The sequence below is a fragment of the Paramormyrops kingsleyae genome, chromosome 7 (genome assembly GCF_048594095.1).
Source record: "Paramormyrops kingsleyae isolate MSU_618 chromosome 7, PKINGS_0.4, whole genome shotgun sequence".
Taxonomy (NCBI): Eukaryota; Metazoa; Chordata; class Actinopteri; order Osteoglossiformes; family Mormyridae; genus Paramormyrops; species Paramormyrops kingsleyae.
The window spans coordinates 31,482,416-31,506,258 of NC_132803.1; the positions used below are offsets into that span (position 1 = coordinate 31,482,416).

Consider the following 23,843-nt stretch of genomic DNA (forward strand, 5'->3'; position numbering starts at 1 on the left):
ATTGACTGTATGTCACTTCTGAAATGGATTCTGCACCTGACGTGACCCTTTATTCCACATAAACCATTCACGCTACCTTTAAATAATCCACATATCCCACCTTATACTTCCTATCCATCTTCCTTTTATTACTTTTAATATATTGTGTTTCTGTTTCAAACATAAAAAACGATTAGATTTTATACTCCCGCTATTACACCATCCAGTAACGGACGTGAAGGTGTCGTTAAATGTCAAGTGAATTATTCGGGGGTTAACAATGCCAGCAGAATATGCAACAGGAAAATAGCTAGCACACATTGTAATACAGGTATTAATAATGCATTGTATGAACTACTGTACGCACTTACCAAACTACATTATAAAATATATTTGAAAACTGCAGGACCTGCAAAAAAAATTATAATTGACAAATGCATGTGTCAAATTATAGCTCAGAGAATCTGATAGCAAAGTGCATTTGAAATGATGGAGGAAGGTTTAATAAGCTTTTTACCTTTGATTAAATTTCTCCAACTACATATAGAGACAACCAATGGATTATGAAGCCTTGTACTCACATGTAAATGAAGGAGTGGAGTCGAGGATGAGGTTCCTGAAAAACTGGGACAGGCCCTTACAGTTGCATATAAAATGCATCTAGACGTATGCTAACATTTTATCTAGCTGCTGTATTAGGTATTATTTTCACTTGATTTGTGCTAGGCTTGCTGATTTTTGATAGCTGCATTGTTCTACGAGTACTTCAAAAGTAATTGGTCATACCTCGGTGGTTTAACCTAAAAGACTTTTTTTTAAAACTACAGATGTTTTTATTGTTTTGCACAGTTGTTCGAAGGATAGGTGTATTGAACTAAAATATCTGCCGTTCTCCGTATTCTTTCTGATGTGGTGATATTAGAATTTTGGAATTAGTTACATTATTGGTTTCCCTTGAGTCAAATCAGGCAGTAATCACAAGCATGCTACAAACCTGTCCGCTGCGGCTTTCAAAGCTTTGTTTCTTCCAACACTGTGTGGTCTGGCTTAAGCGATTAAATGTTATCATTAAGTGTGGGGCATAAAAGCTTGTTCTAGGTAATAAAATACCGCATTGACTCACATGCAAAGCAAAAATGCCCATGTTGCACATCCATGTACAACTTTCTGTTATGACCAAAGGAAGTCAGTCAATGAAGGCAGACAAATCATTGCATGAAATAATAGATGCAAAACTGAGGTCCTAAAAGATCCCAGGGCATCTTTCCAAAGAGTAGGGGGGTACCCCAATGTCTTGGCTAAAATTGCCCACTGTGGTGCTTTCGAAAATCTGGCTTCCCAGTCATCCCCTATACTGTATCTAACTGGTGAATTCTCTCATGCCCCTTCACCACCTTAGCTACTGTGTGGAGTGTGTATTGGTGCAGAACAAAGCATTATATGATTGTACTATTATGTTTATTATTATCATATAATATTTGCTGTTAATGTAAATTTAAGCTGTTACAGTATGCTAGTGTGTAAGGTTTACTTACATGCTGCTTGTGAATGTTCTATGAATACATTATAAATGCATTGTGAAGGTGCAGTTAATGTGAAGCTTTACCTAGAAATGTATCATACATTCATTCATTCGTAATTCAAAAGTTAGCTGTTCAATTTTGGGTTTGTGAAGTTTGGAACTTTCCATTCCACACAATCAAAGTTCAGTAAAATTGTAAATAAAATGAATTTGTAAGAATTTATGACCTGTGATGAACTATCCTCCAATCCAGGAAGTACCGGTCATTGTGCTTCCTGGGATAGGCTCTAAGCTATTGGTGATTTTTAATGGATGGATGGATGGATGGATAATTTGTCTTAGCACAATCAAGCAAAAAACCATACATACACCATACATACAGTCCAAAAATGTTTGAGGAGAAACATCTGGATTAGCATTGTTTGCATACTGGAGGAAAGCAAAAGCTCTGCATGCTGAAATCCTGGCTGACACTCTGTAAGGCCACGTGTCATTCTGTCCTGCCTCTTGACAGAGGAAACACATACAGTCTCTGCTAAAACACCCAAAAAGCACCTCTAACTGGCCCAGCTTTTTGTCACCTGTGAACATGTCCATTCGTCAAGATCTTATGAAAGGCTATTATGTCCGATTATATCACTTTTCTCCACAGCCCCGTTATCCACTGCCGGCTCGTCCTGCTTCACTGGGCCGACGCACAGGCGTCTCCACATCTCATGAACAGTCTGTGGGCAGCAGTCTGTCCAGATTTTTCTCTCCTGGAAGCACGATTCTCCACTCTGTCAGTGGTACGGGATGTGCACGACCCATTTTAAACTTGTCACAATCCCGATATCTTGGATGGGTTCATCACACTGATTGGGGCAGTAATGAGAGTTTTTCTCTGTCTTATTCCTGCTGTTTTTCTTCTTGTAGTTCCATCCATCCATCCATCCACTTTAGCAGCTCTGGGTCACAGTAGGTCTTCCCAGGAAACACATGTGCTACCTTTTCCTTCTTCTTTTCTCCAATTTGAAATCATAATCCTTTGAAGTACCGATATTCATTGTGCTCAGGCCCCCACGCTGGCACTGATGTACCTAAACATATCGATTCGAACATGAAAGTGGTGTTTCTCCTCGAATCCACAAAGCATACTTAAGGCTACCTTTTGGGAACCTGAGATCAGTCTAGATTTGGATGGATGGATGGATGGATGGATGGATGGATGGATGGATGGACGGACGGATGGAAGTAACACTCTAGATGTAATTTAATCCTGACATCAGCTACATTGTTTTTTTATGTTTTATGTAAAATCTAGGTTATTTTCTTATTTTTTCATTGAAAACCCAAAATTATGTCACATTTATTTTTTTTTTTGTGATGAGAGCTATACTCTATTACCACAGTAATGTACATACATTGTATAGGACCTTGTTATTCCAGATTTGGCAGTTTTCTAGATGTAAATTATTTTATCGCTCCTATACTGCAGTCCGTTTGTAGGATATGAGTAACTATACCCAATTCAGCTGCATTTATTTTAGTAACGTGGATAATACAGCACATATCTATCCATTTAACTAATGTGGCCTCGCATTTCAGCCAATTTTTCAGTGATCAGTGAGACAATATAGCCTGCTATGTGACAGTAGTACTGTATAATTAAAAAAACGTCTAATGTAGCTCCTTGTCCTTGTGTAATTTAGCTAGCCCACTTAGCATCCAACCCACTGCTAGAACGTCCTATTAAACTTTAATTGCCTCTGATTCGTGTAACATTATGACAACACAGGTTTTATTGAATTTTGAAGACCAGGCGTGGTGTAAAGACCACTTCTAACGGCCGGTCCTATTTAGTGCCCTGAGTTGTCATGGCAACTTCAGCATGCCGCTAAGAGCAGGATCCTTCTTAAACCCACTCGTGAACTCTTGTGCACGCATGCATGCAGATAGGCATTTCTATCACCTGTTTATTCAATTGCTTCAATGGGATGGTGCACGTTACCATACCTGGCCGACATCAAGGTTGCCATGCCAACAACAACCCCGTCAAGGACTAAAAATTATGATGTATGAATGACTCGGGTGACAAATTATCATGGTGCAGCACTAGACCTCTGGGCTACTGAGCACCTGACATTCCCCTCTAAGTGTGACAGTGTCAGAGAACCTGAGTTACCTCCTAATAGAGAAATTGAGTCTTTATCTGTCTCCAAGCAACTTAAAAGTAATACCACAGTACATTAACACTGCAACTGATTTCTGAGCGTGCTCCGCTGCGCAGACGGTAATCTCTGTTGAGGCGTGCATCTGGCACGTGGCTGGGGAGTCAAATGGGCCTCTGGGATGTATCCCATAAGCCCAGTCCCTCTGGGGTCCCATCAGCAGGCTCCACAGGAGCTAGCGTAAGCAAAACACCTGCACTGTCACCTCACAGATGTACTACAGCTGCAGCCGAATGCTATGAAAAAACTGGGCGGGGTGGGATTGGGTTCCTGCAGTCACGTCACGGATGCGCAGCTGCAGTCAAGGTCATTGGAATGGCTCTTTGTCCATGCAATGGCTTCCATTTATCAAACTGAACTACTGCCAGGAGATGCACTCCCTGAGTTTTGGACAGTGGCGCCGATGGGACAAACCATTGAAATATTGCTTCTGACCCTCCAAAACAGTTGCCATACTTCACTGCCTTCACCTCAGATCTGACATCAGCAAGCAAGAATCCCCTATCATTCTTCATCAGTCAGAGACGAGATCTGCAAAACGTCTGCGAAGTTCGCACAATGAAGACCAACACACCCAACCCGGCCAACATCTCCTGTGGTAAATTTGACCCATTCCATCAGGGTTTGGCAAAAGAAACTGAAAATTGCAGTAGATTAAAATAGCTGATTGACACAGCTAAACAAATCGAGGCATGACACGCCTGTAGATGAAAGACCTGTTGTTGACTGATGACTGTGTGAGACTACAGGAAGCATTGAACCATTAGTGTTAATTGCTCAATTAATAACAGAGCAGTCTGAGGTCAATAAATCATTTCACTGCAGAAGATTCAAAATCAAGTCCACGGTCCATGAAACATAGATGACATAATTTATAAAGCTATCAATTTGATTTTTTTCCCCATTCTATAGAGGTCTTATTTGCAAGAACAGTAACGTTTTAATCAATCAGCAGCCAATGGTTGCTCTACTGTACATTTCAGCCTCTAATATGTAAAACGCATTCTTACTCGTCTTCAGAAACCCCATATTACCACATTTTAAATTATGCATCCGAACAAAAATGTTTTTTTCTTCCGCAGGTGAATCCATTGCAATATATAGCACAAACCACAAGGTGGCAGTCAACATAAGCAAAATTTTGCAGCATGATTCTGAACCAAGAAAGTGTCCAAAGGAAAAGCCACTTGGAGACTTAAGCTGATTGTGGTAATAAGGTGCCAGACCCGGTGAGCTGGATGTCAAGATGGAAACAGAGATTAGTCTGCTTCAAGGAAGTGCTAAACAGGTGAGTGATGGAAGCCTGTTTGCCATTATTTACGTATTACTATTGCTTTGCATTAACCTTCATTTATAAAATTTTGGATTCATGTGTTATTTTTATCATTAGCTCTGCTCTGAATAATAAATATACCAAGTGTAATGTTTGTAAGCATTCATTTAAAGAGCACTTCAGCAATTCAGCTCCAGTCCAGAAATTAATAAAGTATTTTAGATTCTTGATAGATGTCTTACTGCTTGGTTTTAATTAATCTATCTAATAATGCAGATACAGTATGTGTGCTTGATATTTAATGGGAAGTAAGAAACAGACCATAGATAAAATATATATTGGTGCAGGACTTGGAGGAAGAACGTGGTCTGATTACTCATACTGTCTATAAACAACGAGAGGAAACCCATGCTGGTATATCAGCAGTAATGAATACAACAAGCGTACTTAGATTAGTTTATTTATGTCTGTTTGTATACAATGAAAATTATATAAAAGACACCTTTACAAAATAAAGTGAATTTGCAATTATCGATGAGTGAGGCAAGGCTTTGCAAGGGCATTTCTGAAGACACACAACAGTGACGAAGAGAGAGAGAGCCTCCCTTCCAGAAAAGTCTGGAAAATTCCACACTCTGGTCAGCACATAACGTTGTCTCACCTGCTTAAAATAAGGAGAGACATACAATACACTGACAGAGATGTGTGTGGTGCTGTCTCCGGGCAGCGGGCTGGGGGGGGTTCAGCGCTGGTCGTCTTGTAAACTGTTTGGACGGGTCCCAAAGCTGTCAGCTGTGTCGCTTCCCTGAAACCACCCAAGCGATGTCTTGGGGCCCTGCCCTCCACCCTGTGTCCTTTCCTCACGAGACGATACTGTTACACAAACAGGCAAAATTGTGCTTCTTATGCAGAGTTAGTGATTTGCCCGGTGATGTAGTATCTCTCAGAGTGAAAGACTTGACCGAGGTCAAGAAGAGAGCCACGGTGACGAGGAGCAAATGGGCTGATGGATTGTGTGACTCCCCCTCCACGTGCCTCTCAATCACCCCCCCAGTCCCCCTCCAAATGTCTGTCTTGACGTCCTTCCCAAGGAAGGTCTGTCACTCCAGGCCAAAAAATTTCCATGCCAACCAGATCATCTCCACTCTATGCTGTGAGTCTCCCTTCTTGAGGGTATGGATGAAGAGGCCCAAGAGAGGGACTGCGGACTGTCAGAGATGACTAGGTTAACCGCCAAGTTTTGACCAGCAATCGCTCTTTGTTGTACAGCACAGATCATGGCTCCACAGTACACAATGGGAGAGAAGGTTAACAGCAGACACACGGCTGCACAATCAGTCCTAAGTGGGGACAGTTACATTTTTCATTAGAAGACACATGTATTTTGGCATTAAGCTCAAAATGATTTAGACCAGTGTTTCCCAACCCAGTCCTTGGAGAACCCCGGACAGTACACATTTTTGCTCCTTCCCAGTTCCCTGGTACAGGTGGGCTGGGAGCTTACAGGAAGCGAAAACATGGACTGTCCGGGGTTCCCCAAGGACTGGGTTGGGAAACACTGATTTAGACCATTGAATAGCCATTACAAGTAAGAAAGTAACTAACAACACAGGAATAAAATTATTATGAAATAGGAGATACTTGAAATACTATGTAACATAAATGTATACTTCAAAATATTGCACCAACTCAAGTGGCAAATATTTATCTAATATTCCCTCCACTTGCCCACACCTTGTGTTCACACAAAATCTATCTTTCTTCTTTTTTCTCACGCACACACATGCACGCAACACACTACACATATAGAAAGAGAAACACAATGTAAAGTGTCACCCGACCTCAATACACCAACATTAAGTGAAAAACATTTACGTGTGACATATATCTTGTGTTAAGCTACATCAAGTGAATGTTCAATTTTCAAACTGTACAGTACTTACTGAAAAGAATCAGAAAACGATTAAGAAGTCATTCGGAAAAAAAAATCTAAAGAGTCAAGATGCAAGAGTCAAGATACCAAAATTGAAATTCCAGGAAATGCAGCAAAGGTTTATGACATTTAAAAAAAAAAAAAAGTCATGTATATTGTAGTGCTCGACATCCTCACCAGGGTTGAAAAATTTCTTTGTTCCCAGCCAGATCAAAGAACAAAGTACATTTAACTGAGGATACAAATCTCATAAGTTCATATTTTCTGGACAATAAGACACAAAAACAATATATATATATAGACATTTACTTTTCATTCAGTCTCTCATTTCAACTTTGGTCAAATACTAGCCATGTATCACTCTCGAATATAAAAAAAAAGGCAAGAAAGTGTAACCTGAGATTAATATTTTTGTTATCTGATAACATCTTAAAAAATATGTGGTTACTTCTCTATTTGGCATTTGAGGAGAACAACTTATAGAAGATTCTACTAAAGGCATCCGATTCTCGTCGACACTAAGGGTGCCTTTTTACGACATATTGCCCAGCAATTTCCGTCAATGATGATGTGGAGGCACAAAAAAACAAGGGAAGACAGCCTAACTTAAGGCGACTAACGCAACAAGGCTCATGTAGGGTATCAACCAAGACGAAAGCATTATGGTTACAATCATGCAGAAGTTAGAGGTAGCCTTTTCCAAAACGACCTTCAGTCTGATAACAGACAACCTTAATTACATGGAAAGTGGTAAACCCACAGAAGATAAATATATCACGAGAGAAAACTTTTTTAAAGATGACGGACCATCCTGATGGGAAACAGGAAGTTAAAATCTCTGTGTCTAGATTATTCAAAATAGTTACTAATGTCTTGCCAAATCTACGGAAGGCACCATAGGGCAAAACAGTGTGCTGCACAATGTCTGACAGACTATCTTTGGCTTTTTTCTGTAGACATCTTATTGAGTGGCTATTGGAGCACCAGTGCTTATTAAAAAGAATGTAACAAATTTCCTGTTAGTCCTTGGGGGATAGTCTTTGCTTTTCCTGTTGCTTGAAGCAGACCTTTCTCTTGACTTCCCATGTCTTGTTTTGCTAAGAGGTCTGGGAGATGACTTTGGGAGGGTAGATCAGAACTTTCCCCCCAAAGTTAACCATACCTCTCCAGCCCCTACCTCCCGCACTTCCTACAGGAGGTGTGGTGGACAGCACCCAGCTGAGAGGGCCTCCCTACGCCATGCTGCTGGTGGGGGTGCTTTGGGTGCTATCGATGCTGCCATTGGCGCTGCTGTTTTCAGAAGGGGGTGGGATGGCAGAGACCGGGTCCCGCTTGGTTTGCAAACGGGGACACCCTTCATGAAAAACACAAAAGAAGCATCACCCTTAGTGAAAAAAAAAACAAAAGAGGCATCAGTGAGTGAGAAGGTGAAGTCACTGGATCAGCACATGCCGTACAGTTTAGCCCAGAACAGCATGTTACACTGCGGCAGTGTTTACCTGGATCTGATGGCCCTGAAGTGACTTTTTGAGTGGGCCCACAGAAACAACAAACCCACCCCTGAGGCTGCGCTGACGGTTCTGAACCTGTTTGTCTCTATCTGCTGTTACTGAGGCTCATGGTTGAGTTTTACTTACACAAAAATGTTCTGAGGGCAGAATGAACAATGATTGGTTCAGAGAGGTAACCAATCGGATTGTAGAGGAGGTGGGTCCAACATCTTATTAGTTGGTTCCGCCACCTCTAATTGCTTGGACCCATAGGTGAAATCTGGATTCCAATGCTGTTTGGAAATTAGCTTTTTTACAGTGATGTCTTGCAAAATCATAGGGCTGGTTGCATGTATTTGGAGGGGGTGAAAATGCATTTTCGGTTGATTAAATGCATCATATGTGATATATATAATATTTAATAAAACCATGCACCCCTGTATGGACTGATTCCATGCCCTGGCTTGATCAAATTTTTTATACAATTTTTGTCTCTGTCTTATACTGTTGGCCAAGGCGTTACATCTAGCAATGCCAAAGAAAAACAGCATCTGGAATCTGCAATCTTGCTGATTTTAGATCCTGACAAAAGTTCTGTGGCAGGAAAGCAGGACTGAGAACTCACCAGTACGCGTTCTGATGAACCACAGAATTCCCACGAAGACCACGCCAGTCAGGAACCCCCCGAAAGCCACCCCCAGGACAGCAGAGGGACCAAAATCAACACACTGCCCTGAAAACGACAGATGCAACGCGTTAGGATAAGCAGAGTACTGCAATGATACACTTCCTGTAGGCTTCCTATCAGGGTCGTGTTTAATTTCAGATACGACTTCTTGCTAAACACTACTCTGTTTGTCATCTTCACAACGTCTGTTATGTCAAAGACCAGGGCAATGAGCCAGGCATGTAGGAGGACTTCTACACAAAGGGCGGGGGGGTTATGGGGGGCCGGTGTAGGGGGTAAGGAACATCCAAGCAGGCTGGCTGCCGAATTTATTGCCATCAAACAAATGTCAAAAACTGGTTTCAGCTAAAGTAAACAGAAGCCCAGAGGGCAGCGTATGAACTTCCTAAAAATGCACTCATTCATTCAAATACCCAGCTGTACAGGCGAATGAACATCGCCTTCACAAGTCGCTTTGTTTGAATAAAAAAGATGTCCGTGAAGTTACTTGGTTACGTGATGTAATCTGACAGCTATTCTGGTTAAAGGACATCACGGTCAACCTTCTGCCTCATCCCTCCAAGAGCACAACCCCCCCCCACCCACCACCAGCCCCCGTTCTTTTCCCAACAAAGCCAAACAAGCCAGCAGCAGGTGCCGGGGACGCCCCCCCCCCCCACTCTCGCCATAACCAGTGGGCTTGTAGGCCCTCCCTCTTCTGACTGCTCTGAGCCCTGATGTGGATCACGGGACAGAGTCAGCCAGCTAATCGCCAGGCCCTAAGAGGCACTGACCTTGAAAGGCTCTCACTTACACTGTGACCTTCCCAGCTGGTCCTCACAGTCTAAGCGCACATGGAGTTCGGCCTTCTGTGCTAAAAGATGCTCCATTTTGTTTCTCTTGGCCTCCAGTTCTTATACAGCTATAGTTATATATTTCCTATATATAGCTACACCAAAATGAATAACTGGGATTCTATCTATCTATCTATCTATCTATCTATCTATCTATCTATCTATCTATCTATCTATCTAATATTTCTATATCTTTAAAAAAGGCCTGTGTCACATGACCAAATCAAATCATGGAAAAATGTTTATTTTTTGCTTATTCTGAAGTGTCACCTAATAGCTGTGGAAGCAGGCACAGGAAGCAGGTGGCCTGCGAAGGAGGGGCTCGGATTTCTGTCTTCTTGGGGGGAATCGGGAGGGTTCGGGGGTGCAGTAAATCAGCCCTCTATCATAAAGACGACTGTTACAAAAGAAACGAGTCAAGGATCTGAAAGGAAATAAGAAGTGAAGCTGAATGATCCCTTGTGGACTCGATGGCCGCCGTGCATCTGCTGGGGCCAAAGCAGGATGACTGACAGGGAAGAAGCGAACCCGGCCCTGCTAGTGATGTCATTGGCATCGGCGCCTGGCGGGTTTTTAAGGTCACTAAGCAGCCGCACGAGGGCTATTTCACAGCAGGAAGCTTTAGGCTTCCCCTGCTGGCTTCAGTCCTCACCCCAGCAAACCCTATTGTCCCTGAAGTCACAACCCCATTCCAGGACACAAAACAGAGGAAAAAAAACAGACAAAAACAAACATCACGTCCACACCTATTTATTTCCACCCAGAGCCAATGCTAATCGCCTTCTATAAAGGGTCACCAAAAAAATACAGATGCAGGAAAAAATCAGTTGACTTGTACGAGACAACGGGACAGTGAGGCGGACAGAAGCACAGGTGACCGACCCCCCCCCCCCGAATCGCTTCTGGATCAGCGGAAAGCAGTAGCGTCTGACGCCGTTGACAAGGCACGCGCTTCGCTTTAAAGAGAATCCGCCCCCACCCTCTCGCTCCCCCCATTCCTGATTGCGACCAGGAGGTCAGGCAACAGAAGCTTCCGGAGGTGAACCCCCACCGCCCCCCAGCCCCAGCAGACATCCCGGAGTCGCCAACTTGACGACAGCCAACGGCCATCACACGTCGTAGGGCGACCGCTGAAAGGAAGTCTTTGGAGTTCAAGGCAAAGGGTGTTTTTTTTCTCATTTAAATTCAGTGAGTTACACTGTTTTTTGTTCATTTTGAACAAGAAGAAAAGCAAAGTGAATGAATAATATGATGCAGATTGTTTCTCAAATGCAAGAGAACAAAATATTCTCTCGTGCTACGGTTTTCAGTCTAGACAAAGCTCTCTGGTCAGATACTCACTGGCTGGAGATAAGGATGCTCTGGTGATCTCTAAATTTCTCTTCACGGAGCCAACATCTATGCATTGATAATTCCCCTGATGAAAGATAAAAAACAATCAGCAAAAATTTAGCTATTGCACACTGCTATTGTTCTGCCTTAATTGATTGCGTTGGATTCACTTGCATAATTAAGATAAAACATGATCCGAGACACACATATATAACCTAGTATTCTATGTATTATGTTATATAATTTGACAAAAAGTGCATAGTTGCATAATGTGGGGCTGGTGTGCGGCTCAGTGGATCAGGATGAAAAGGGGCTTCTGTAAATCCTGTGACCGGCTAAATGATGCCACCATTGGGCCCTTGAGCGTAGCCCTTTACTCTAGGGATGTGGGTCAACCTTGCGGGTCATATGAAGCTCTCATCTATAATGCACTATATAATACTTTATAATGCAGTACAAAGCACCCTTAATGCTTATACCGAGCATTATAATGCATTATTACTTGCTATGAAATTGTTTATGAATTACTAAAGACTGGACCTTGAGTAAAGTGTTACCAAAACCAGCTGGTAATATGTCACCCTGAGGCCGTGCCTCTCTCCACTGAGCGGGAGAGACGTGGGGTATCTGGGTGGGGATAATGACACTTGGAGCTATCAGCTTTCCAGTAGGTTCCTGGCACCGATTCCTCCTTCTCAAACTCATCACGCTACGTCATACGACTGACGATGCAGCGCAATGTCATGCTGCTACTTGGGGATGATGGAATTGACTGACAACGCACGGCCTGCTGGGAAAGGAGTGTGACACGCGGAGGGCTGCCTGGCAGGCACACTGACCTCTGGGAAGCACATCTGGACGGGACACTCCAGGAACCAGCTGCTGGGGCGCAAATGCTGGAGGGGCAGGAGGGAGAAGCCGAGCCGGACGCTGTGGGGGCAGACTTTGGCCGGGCAGCGCTCGGTGGTGAAGGGCAGGCTCAGGCTGGCGTCGCAGCTGGACCTTGAGGTCACTATGCACGTGGTCACTTGGAGATAGACGGACATGCTGATGTCGCCCAGCGTGCGGTAGGCAACCTGTAGCGGGCGAGGTACCAAAACACGTAAGGAGCTGCGAGTAACCAGCTACAGTACAGGCAAAAGCACCTAATACAATAAAATACAACCAAATATTTATATTCTGTGATTTGGATAGGCTCTTAGAAAAAAAGGGTAAAGATTTGTACCTTTTCTTTTTTCTAAAATTTGTACCTTTGCTTGTCACTGAGGCTGTACCCTCAAGTGTCTGCCAATTGTACCCTTAGCTGTAGGTAAATGTACCTTTTAAGGTACAGATATGGACTTTGAGGAACATTTTTGTAACATTGATGGTACATTAATGCTGTTTGTACCTTTGGGATGTTCCTCAGAGTCCATTTCTGTACCTTAAAATGTACAGTTACAAGGGTACAGACCCAGTGCAAAGCAAAACAAATTTTTTCCCTTTTGTCTAAGAGTGTGGGTTGCACTGTGGTCTCAGACCGTCAAGGTCGTGATCTGAGTTTGCATGTTCTGCCTATGCAGATCTGGGTGTCTGTGGGTAGGGGAGGGTCACGTGTGGCTCTGTGGGTTCGGACTCTGCATTGGAGGGCTGCTGGTTCTAATCTAATGACCGGCAGAATAATTTAACCATTTGGGCCATTGAGCAAGACCCTTATCCCCAATTGCTCCAGGAACACTGTCTGCACCCTGCTCTCTGAACCTCTCTTTGGACAAAAGCATCCGCTAAATATGTAAATGTACGGCTTCCTTACGGTGCACCAGCATCCTCCCACAGTCCAAAGATGCTGTTTAAGCTTAGTGCTTTATCACATATATGAATCTGTGCCCCGTGATGGGGTTTCCATCCTGTCTAAGGCAGTGTTTCCCAATCCGGTCCTTGGTGAACCACAGTCGGTCCACGTTTTTGCTCCCTCTGAGCTCCCTGCCACAGTCCACATTTTTGCTCCCTCTGAGCTCCCTGCCAGACAGTCCACATTTTTGCTCCCTCTGAGCTCCCTGCCACAGTCCACATTTTTGCCCCCTCTGAGCTCCCTGCCCGACAGTCCACATTTCTGTTCGCTCCCAGTTCCTACAGGCAAAAATGTGCACTGTCTGTGGGTCCCCATGAACTGAACTGGGAAACACTGGTCTAGGGTGTCCCCAGCCTTGTGCCTCACCGTGGCTCTGTACTGGTTAAATTGCTATGGAAGCTGGTGGGACTGATGGGTTTATGCTGGCTGCTGCTTAAGAGTCACACACTTTTCTGTATATGGACAGCAGGAGGGGGTGTCAACAGTCCTGGGGAGGCCTGTCATACCTCAGCATAAAGGGGCTTGTCGCTCGGAACCCGGGTCATCGGGTCGATCGGATCGCTGAAATCCGTGGAGGTGAACAGCTGCATCAGCAGAGGTACCTGGTCTTTCTGGCTATCCGGAGCGGGCTGGCTGGGCCCAATGTCTGGGTGAAAAGAGAGAGAGGGGGCTCCTGTGTCTACAGAGGAGAATACGGGGCACACAGCAGCAGAAACCGTTACCCGAGAAAAATTTGATGAACTGAATGCAAATGCAAACTGTTACAATTAAAAAATAACTCAGACTCAAAAAATACAGTTATACATAAGGCCATGTGATTATAATGCATTCAAAAAGCAGTACAAACGTGGCTATAAACATTTTTCAAAAGGCTTAGCTATATGTATTATGCATTATGAAGGTATCTATAGTGCATGATAGATGAGAGCTTCATAAAGCATTCATAATGTATAACAAACGTGGCTATAATGTGTCATGTCTTTTTATAAATATTTATAGTCATATTTGTAATGCTTTATGAATGCATTATAATACATTATGAATGTGTTTATAAGTTACTAAAAACATGGCCTTAAGTGTTACGGAAAATATCTTTTCTATACAGAAGAAACCAAACTATTAAATCACCGCAACACTGATAAATTCATATTAATACAGAACAAAATGCTGTATATATAGTTAGTCCTGTCAACTATTTTACCAATCATTAAATATCATATTAAAGTAGTTATTAAGTTGTCTACTATACTGTAATCAGTTTAAGATCTCACATCCTTTCTGATATAAAGCAACAAAGACCTTCATATTGTCCTCGGAGCTTAAACTTAGCTCACTCAGGAACTTATCACAGCCAGGAAAACCTGGAAGTTTCATGAAGATATTGTTAAATTGCCGGAATCACACTGTTCTCTAAAGTCCCTGGTCATCATGACTAATTCAAAGACCATAAGAGGAACTTGGGGAAAGTAAATCAATGGCACAGGAGATGGCAGGACTGTTGGCGTAAGTCAACACTGTGAATTATAAATCCTCATACCAGAACACTCTCATGCAAATGGGAAGTGTGTGAGACAATTCCACACAGAACAGGGCAGCAGAAAACATTATGGACATGACCCCTGCCAGAGAAAGCCTGCGGGATAAAAACCAGATACAGCGCAATACAGGCTCTGAAGAACAACTGCCAAACCGGGTCTTAACGATGGATGAGAATTCTGCAGTTCACGGCTTGATTCCAACATTGAATGTGAAACAGATAAACACGGAGCTAGATACAGTCGCATTACTGACTGCAGCAAGCTGCGCAATGTGCTGCTAACCCATGCGACACTAAAACCTCAGAACGAGACACCGCTGTCCTCACGTGGGCAGATTTTAACGCAACACAACAAGACAAAGAAAGTCGAGGAGCAGACTTTCACCGAGCGCAGTTGCAAATGCTTGTTGACAAGGAGGACACAAGGGCGCGCTGAGGTGTCATCTGCCTGTGCTTTTCCGGGAGCCAATGGGACAAAGGCTGAGTAGGCTCCCCAGCTGCATGACTCTGTAGGCTAGAAGTCTGTGCCTGTATTCGGAAGGTCACTGGCTTGAATCCCATAGCTAGCAGAGTAATCTTATTGCCGTTGGGGCTTTGAACAAGGCCCTTAACCCAAAAAACTGCTCTGGGGTGCCAGAAAAATGGCCCAGTACCCTGCCCCGACCCCTACCCTGCTCTCATAGGAGAGCAAGATGGGATATGCAAAAGCCAAAGAAGTCCTAAATGCTTGTGCTTGTACAGATGGCAAATAAACTATCGTCATTATATTGTAATCTTTTCCTTTCTAGTTAAAATTGTGCAAGCAGAGCTTGATGGTCCATTTGGTTGATGCTCGTTGATGATCTTATTTCCCAAAGGCAGTGTGCTAATGCTAATTAGCCTTCCCAGAGTCCAAAGTTAACTAGACACCATATTAGATACTTTCAGGAATAACAAAGAGCATCTAAAAACCATTGGTGCCACACAAAAAAAGCAGAAAAGGGGAAATGGCACTTTTTCAAGATTATCTGGGTCACTACTGATGTTGAAGAACTTAACACAGTCCTCTGGGACCCACAGATGCTCCATGTTTTTGCTCCCTTTCAGCTCCCTGTCAGACAGTCCACATTTTTGCTCCCTCCCAGCCCAAAAACGTGTACTGTCTGTGGGTCCCCGCGGACTGGATTAGGAAAGACTGCAGTACTGAAAAACATGAGCCGCGACCACGGCAAATTCCGATGGACATTTTGATCAAAGTGCAATTCTTACCACTGATTTGGTATTTACAAACGTAACCTGCATAGTTTTTTTTTTCTCAATCAAAACATCTTGCCAAAGACACAGACCAGTCTTGCCTGGGACACGTTTGTCTGCATACAGACAGGTTGATGATCCCTGCTGACAACCAATAAAATGCTCGTTCATAGGAACTGATAAGAACTGCGGAGAATAAAGTGTATCCCCTCCCTTGCTGGAAACTGCACACGACGTTAGTCACTAACATCAAACACTAAGTCACACATTGAGGACAGGAAATCCACCATGCATGGAAATGACAGCAGCCTGTCTTTGTCGCCACTTGCCAGTGTAACTTCATGACAGCTTGTTAAGGGAAGCCTTCTGTGTCTAACTAGTACATGGTGCTCCTGTCACCACACAGCTGATCAAGAATGGAACGTGATCAAATCTAGTTCTGTCTAGTTCTGGCTACACTGAAAGGATCCGGCAGTTGTAAAGGAATAGCAACATTAATTCCGCATAGAAAGAAAACATCCAGGTTGCCTCATAACGGCTTTCTCAACCACATCGTCTTTTGGCAGGCATTCAAATACTACTGTAATACTACTGTTATACCGAAACTTCGGTATTTTTCGATACTTTGAAATGGTAAATGATTCAGTGCTAGAGCATTCGGTAGCTTCCATATTTAAACGGCGGCGCTGTGCCATCTGGCCATCGTGATTTCACGATCGCGCTCATTCACAAATGGATGCGTGACGCAGCAACACATCTGACCGCAGTTTCTTTAATTTGTTCAGTGAGAAACTAAAGACGGAACAAACACGGATACAGGAATATGCTGACTGCTTGTAGTGAAGTTGCTTATCTTGCTGACGAAGACTGTAATTCATAAGACATGAACAGGCTAGTGTGTAAAAAGTATTATAAGTCGGGGCAGAGCAAGACTGGAAACACCTCCATCCTGGCCAAACATCTCGCTGACCACCGTCCCAACCATTACTGAGAGCTCAAAAACCAGCTGGTTGGTAAAAAACTTGGTAATTAATACTTTGATGGTATTAATATTTAAAATACTAAAAGAAAACAAAGTATCATGTCAAGATTAAGCATACAATTAAAACTTTTTTTGTTGCAACACTTTTTAAATAGATCGAAGGCATTGTTACATGACTAAAATCGGAATATAATTTTACAAAACTTACTTTTGATATTTAAGTTTATTTTAGGTATTTAATTTTCTTCTGTTTGTTAATGAAAAGCTTTTATATTTATGCTGACTGCTGAAAGATTTAACTGTTATTTTTTATTTAAAGGTTATTTTATTATAAGAAAGTTTTGTATTTTGTTTTGAAGTATATATAAAAGTTGCAAATGATAGAAAAAATAAAATAAACCAATTGACCTTTGGACTTTAATGTTCTTTAATTTTTGTCATAGTATCATATCGTTATCGAAAACTGTGATATTGGTATCAAAGTCAAAATTCTTTTGTGACAACCCAATGCTATTGCATATATTACATGCTTTTTCTTTACTGTAAACACAGTAGCCCAAAGAACAGGTTCTAATTCTTCACAGCTAAAAGAAAAACAACTGAGAATGTATCTTGACTTAAGGCCTCCACAGACAAAGCAGTGGAGCAAAGCGATGTCAAGTGTGAAGGCACACGAGAGTTCAAAGGTCATATACTTCACTCCAGAAGGAGATGTTCTGGTGTGAAGCTACACCAGAGGTGAAAACTGGGTCATTGCCTCCAACTCTCCGATGGGACCTGTGTCATACAGAGGAACAACCCTGTCTGGGGAAAAGACATGGACTAGGTGCCATGAAGCACGGCACTGTCAGGGCATGGGTAGCAGCCTTTGAGGAGATCAAGCAGCCATCCCTGACATTCAGCTAATGTCCAGGCAAAGTGGGTCAATAGGCATAACTCTTATACGTTTGGTAGAGCAAGTGTCGACCAAAACAGTGCTGCATGGAGATTCAGCTCAGAGATTTTTGCATGGAAAGCCTATATTTATATCTGTCTCTGGTGAATAATACCAAATGTTCAGCTAGGTGTGGCTTGTCCGTCCTCTAACCCTGTTAAGTGAAACTTGAAGCAGAACGTTATTGCTGTTTCCAAATTTAGTAGCAAAGAAATGTCCATTGTAGGATGTAGCAACAGCAATGCATTGTGGGAAGAAGGATTGCTGCGAGAGAAAAACAAAGCAAAGATGTGCTTGTGTAGTAGTCTTAAATTCAGCAAAATTGTTAATCCTTGAAACCTACCTTTACGCTCCCTGAATACATGCGCTTGGCTGTCTTCCATAAATGGTAAACCTGGAAATTAAAGATGATACAGTCAGTGAAATAAAACAACCACATCATCACGTATCTGCCCTTTGTGAACTACACAAACTGATTTATAAAGTGCACATCAGCTGGTTGAATTAAAAGGACAATACATGTGGGCGGCTTAGGTCATTTCCAAAGGCCACAGACTGATCAATGAATAAAATGATGCACTGGGGTATGTGTCAGGTTGCCTGTCCTATTAACCTCTGAGTATCTTAACACAAAGTTACATTCAGGAATTAAATGATATCTGGTGTGAGACCTGCCAAGGCCATATATTCTGTGTCAAAAAATCCAAGATAAGTCTTCTTAAACCAAGAAAAAGATTACAGAGGATAACTTGTTTGGCAATAGATATTGTACTCACTGGTTGGAAATAAATATGAGGCAACCATAAGGTTTCTCCTCACTGAGCCAACATTTACACATCCAGATGTAAAATTATCCTGGGGAAAGAACAGAGAAATACTGTTAGGGCCGTGGAATTAAAACAAAACTTTTTCGAAAAGCATAATTTGGAAATAATGCTGCAATAGCATATATTCCAACTCTGCTGAAAGTCTCTTTGAAATATAAGCTGTTCGAAAATGGATGGATGATGTAAAAACACACTTTTACCTTCAGTAACTAGAAATAAAAATAACATACATTAAAGCTGTTGTAAAACTTCATTTTGGGGGTAACAGTAAAATCCACCAGTAATTTCTGGCTGAAGATCTTCCTGTACACAATATAGTGTGACTGATCTCCATAAACGAGTTTAATATGAAGTGTTTAATTAATTTTCATATTTATTGGAAAGTACTGTTGCATTTTATATGACCATATAATTAAATCAATGCTTGCTGGCATAACTCAACATTACACTGTAGTATTTTATTAAACAGATTCGGGAAATTCAAAAAAGAAAATCACTAACAAGGTCTGTGTTTGATTTCTGAGCACCAGAATTTTCACTTATTTTATTATAGAACAATCAGGGAGCATAATATTATAGATTTTAAATTGTTTAAATAAAATTGAATCTATTATGGAGGTTTAAGTGGTTCTAATTGGAAGGACACCACCAGGAATGACTGGGGGCTTCAGAGTTAAAGTAGCTACATCTAGACCATGGGCCCAAAGTTTCTGGAAGGCTTCACCCCGAATATGTCTCTTAATTACATCCTCAGCCCCATCACATTGCATGATATGCTTGATACTGCAGCTGTTTTCGATTTTCAAACTCGTGCGCTAAACAGACTGGCACTGGAGGGCGCACCAACCATGTTGGCGCACATCTGCGCGGAGCACTCCAAGGCCCAGCTGGCATCGGCTGGCTCTGGGAGCTCCATTAGGGAGAGGCTGAGCCTGGTGCTGTGGCGACAGGCTTGCGGAGGGCAGGGCACCTCTGTGAAGGGCAGATCCCACACCAAGCCGAGATGGAACCCCAAAGCCGCTGAACAGCTGGTAACTTTGAACTGGAGAACGATTCCTCCCAGAGTGTTGCTGGAAATCTGGAGCAGGCAGAGGAGGCGGGACTTAAACGACAGTATCTTCTAAGAATAAGTACATAGTAGGGGGCTTCTTTGTGCAAATCCCATCTTCCTCCATTTTGAGACGCAGACACCGTTAAGAGTGCAGCTTGGGATTTGAGCACAAGGTCAGGTTTTTTATCTGGCTCCCCTTGAGCATTTCGGGGGGGAGGAACATGCTCTGCTCCAGGGCCCAATGCACATGTGACTCTTCTGCCGAGGTCGGGCCTCAACCCAGCTATCGCCGGTACAGAGGCCTAAACCACTGAGCCACTCAACCCCCTGAACGTCCTGGGGAGTCGTACCTCAGCGTAAATGGGCGTGTCCCTCGGAATTCGGGTCGTCTGGTCGATCGGATCCATGAAATCTGGGGTGATGAACAGCTGCATCGTCAGAGGTACCTGGTCTTTTTGGTTATCTGGGTGAAATGAGAGAGAAAGAGTTTCTTTGACACCGTGTCACATTTAATAGGCAGAAATTATCATGATATTTGGAAAGATATCCCCTATAATCCATTAGGAAGACCGAGCATTTGGTGATGTCAGTTCTCGTTCCAAATACGGGTATCCCCTGTCTTGCCACAAATCGGGTACTGTGTTAGTCACTAAAGTCAACCTCTAAAGCGTTGATTAAGTAGAGCAAATCCACCATGCGTAGAAATGTCGACGGCTTGTCCTCGCTGTCACTACCTTGATGACAGCTTGCTAACAGAAGCAGCCTGCTTCTAACTAGTGAACGGTGCTCCTGTCACCACACAGCTGATCAAGAATGGAAAGTGAACGTATCCAGTTCTGACTACTCACGGTGTCTGTAAATATGCCAAGATCTCTGGGAGTTACTCCAGATATACTCCCATATATACCCATTTCAAGAGGAACAGATTAAACCTTAGATTCAACCTTAGATTTACTCTGGGGAGAAAATTATAAATTCAGGATGGTCATTGTGAAACAAGAGATGAATGGGAAGTACTGATGACCTTCACCTCCGGAGTTGGGGGTTTGAATCCCACCTCTGTGAATGTGGAGTCCCCACATTCTCCCCATGTTACAGAAATTTCTTCACATAGCCTAAAGACACACGGGGTGTTTCTCAATACCAGGAACACAAAGATCTTACTTGTGGTCTTGGCAAGACCGGACTTGCTAAATTGCCTTCCAAAAACGACCTGGGGAGCAATGAATCATGGGATTGGTTTTGATTGGCAAGGATGCAACCATGTATCCTTGATATTTTGGGGGACAAGAATGACATTTAGGGATTTTTACCATCCTCTGTACTTCTGTTCTTAATACTGGAACTGGTTTTCAGTAATGGAAGATGACATAAAACGGGGACAAAAGAACACAAGTACGGTCAAGAATGCATATTGAGAAACACTTACGGTTAATTAGCATCTCTAAATTGCAAGTGCTTTCCATGCCATAGACTGGTATCCTGTTCCAGTTGAAACAAAGTCTTGGTCTGGATTTTTACTTTCTGGACCTGAAATGTCCACCTCTGGTCAACACAACCATGTTATGTTCTGTGCCAGCCTGCAACCCTCACCAGGATATCAGGTGGGAAGATAATTGGATAAAAATTAAATCCACAACCATTGTCAACTAAATCATCTCCCATTAGACTGGAAGAAAGATTTGTTCGAACCAAGTTCTTGCAGCAACACTGGACACTGCAGACCTACTCATAAATATTCCAATAATAGAAACACAACCAAGAATGAATTTTAACTTAAAGCCAAAGACAAAGAAATCAGTGCACTAACATCAACACGGAGAAGTACAACTCAAGATTTTCTGGTGGAAAATGTCATTGTAGCCATCATAGCCATAAAGGAACCTATAAAATGTCAGGACCTGTACTAGGAACAAGCTCAAAAGGATAATAAGTGAACCAGCTGATGTCAAGACCACCACCATCAACAACCATGACCAGAAGACTGTGAGCAGATCAAATGAGAAGCCCTGACATTCAGCTAATGCCTAGACAAGGCATATCAGCAAGAATCAGTCTTCCACAGTGGCAGACTGTACAAAGTACTATTATTTGAAACAGTGTCACATAGACATTCAGCTCAGGTATTATTTGACACGGAGGACCTCTGGAACATGTGTACCTATATCTGTCTCTTGTGAATGAGGCAAAATAATGCCCAAGGCTCAGATGGATGTAGAATGAGTCCATCCTCTCACCCTAGTTCACGAAATGTGAAGCAGAATGTTACTGGACCTTCCAAATTTAGTTGAAAGGAAATGTGTTATGTACCGTGTATCTGGACACAGTGCATAGGGGTGCTGCAACATCAATGCACTGTGGAAAGGACTATAAAAAGGAGAAAGCAATGTATGAACGTACTTACGGGACAGCTTTAACAGAATGGATACTGTACTCACGTGCGGGATGTAAGGACGGAGGCGTAAGTTCAATGTTTCGCTTCACTGACGTAGAATATGCACATGGTACGGGGCGATCACTCTGTTAGGTGAAAAAAATTGGGTGGTGACTAAAACGATGCACTTTTTAAAAGCATATGTACTGTGATAATATACCTTTTTCTTTATGGGATGAAAACAAAAGTTATCCTGCAGTTTAGCCTACAATTATCTCTGTGGTCTCCATTTGAGGCATTCCCTTCAGAGTACAATACAGTACAACTGTGTTCAATTACAGATAAATAATCATCGTACTAAATATCAGACTGCCAGCATATTAGTAAAGATACAGGTCCACACAAATGCTAAGCTAATATAGGTCCGTATGCTTCAGACTTTCTGCGAATAGTTATTGAGAAACAATCTGTCAGCCTAATCAGAATTTTTATTGCTTGCTTAAATAAAGTTCAAACCATCACAGTGGTTTTAGACATGGTTTCCCTTGACTAATTACATGTATTTCTGCAGATTAAAATTATTCAGTGTCGTAAAGAAGACGAGCAGGAAAATGCCACACCGCATGACATTCTTATCTGTAGGTCAGCACCGTGATTGACATGGACCATCGGCGTGGCAGTGAACAGAACTCAGTTATAGTCAGACTGAGTATAGAGGTTTTTGGCTAAAGTACTTCGTTTATCATTCATACAGTGCTATGCAAATGGAGGCATGAGCCAAAACCACCCTTTCCTCAACTGTAATTCTAACATTACACAACATCCTGACATTCCCCCATGTCCAAGAAACATTGACTATCAGTGCTTTGGGGTACCAGTGAGAACATGCTTAAGCAACAATCAATTAAGCTAGCGGAATTACGAAGTCTGAAGAATTGCAGCATGTTATTAAAAGAGTTTGAAGCCCTTGGCCTAGAGAGTCCCCTGAAGCTCAATGGTGGGAGGTGAGCCAACCTCAGTGGTCCAGACCATCATGGAGCACTCCAAGGCCCAGTTGGCAGCGGTCGGCTCTCGGGGCTCCATGGGGGAGAGGCTCAGTCTGGTGCTGTGGCGACAGGCTTGCGGAGGGCAGGGCACCTCAGTGAAGGGCAGATCCCACACCATGTTATGGTCAGTGCCTGAAGACACTGAACAGCTGGTCACTTTGAAATGGAGAAGGATCTCTCTCAGAGTGATGCTGCTGGAAATCTAGAGAACCCAAGGGAGAAGACAAGGGATTGTCTGCTTAGGATGCAGAGAAAGAGGTTCAGGAATCAAAATCGACAACTGAAAAAGCTATGTTCCTAAGTAAAACAACCCAATTTTTTTCAAATAGCATGCTAATCTAATGTGCAAAAGTAAAAGCAAATTGCTTTAAAACATCTGCTAACTTAGTTTATTGACATGCAGTGATTTCCTAGGTAAATACGTGTAATACTAACACTGGAAAACAAGATTTTGCTACCAGAGTAAAAAGAGCTGTTTTATACTAAATTGAGTATGCTGATTCCAAATCTGAGCTCGTCTGGATCTTAAGTTATACAAAAATTCATGCATAATAACTTCTATGCGTAAAGATCATAGGAATCTATTGTTTGACTGCTGGCATCAGTAGGTCTGCTAGCCATTGAATCGAACACTTCCCTGAAACTATTTCACAGACAAGTTTGGGCAGGTCAGTATGCAGACATCAGCACTGCTAAGTCTGCAATGATTATACTATTCAACACACAACTGGAACATTTGTGGTGACCTGAAAGTAATATCGCTTCTCC

At 42.6% G+C, this 23,843-nt stretch overlaps 1 protein-coding gene across 3 annotated transcripts in view; it reads right to left on the minus strand.

The window, feature by feature from the left end:
- Positions 1-5,428: 5,428 nt before the first annotated feature.
- The window catches only part of LOC111843469 (uncharacterized), a 40,729-nt gene continuing 22,314 nt past the window's right edge, over positions 5,429-23,843 (minus strand). The window contains exons 7-17 of one of the 3 annotated variants that reach the window (XM_023811107.2): positions 23,044-23,277; positions 22,094-22,175; positions 20,006-20,118; positions 19,452-19,682; positions 18,554-18,632; positions 18,121-18,171; positions 13,598-13,737; positions 12,100-12,336; positions 11,270-11,345; positions 9,033-9,140; positions 5,429-8,271 (exon numbers count right to left, since the gene is read on the minus strand). In XM_023811107.2, coding sequence (XP_023666875.2) covers positions 8,150-8,271; positions 9,033-9,140; positions 11,270-11,345; positions 12,100-12,336; positions 13,598-13,737; positions 18,121-18,171; positions 18,554-18,632; positions 19,452-19,682; positions 20,006-20,118; positions 22,094-22,175; positions 23,044-23,277 — 1,473 coding nt within the window. In that variant the 3' untranslated portion in view covers positions 5,429-8,149. Of the gene's footprint in view, positions 8,302-9,032; positions 9,141-11,269; positions 11,346-12,099; positions 12,337-13,597; positions 13,771-18,120; positions 18,172-18,553; positions 18,633-19,451; positions 19,683-20,005; positions 20,119-22,093; positions 22,176-23,043; positions 23,278-23,843 lie in introns of all 3 variants that reach the window. The other 2 variants (XM_023811106.2, XM_023811108.2) reach the window with 2 other exon arrangements.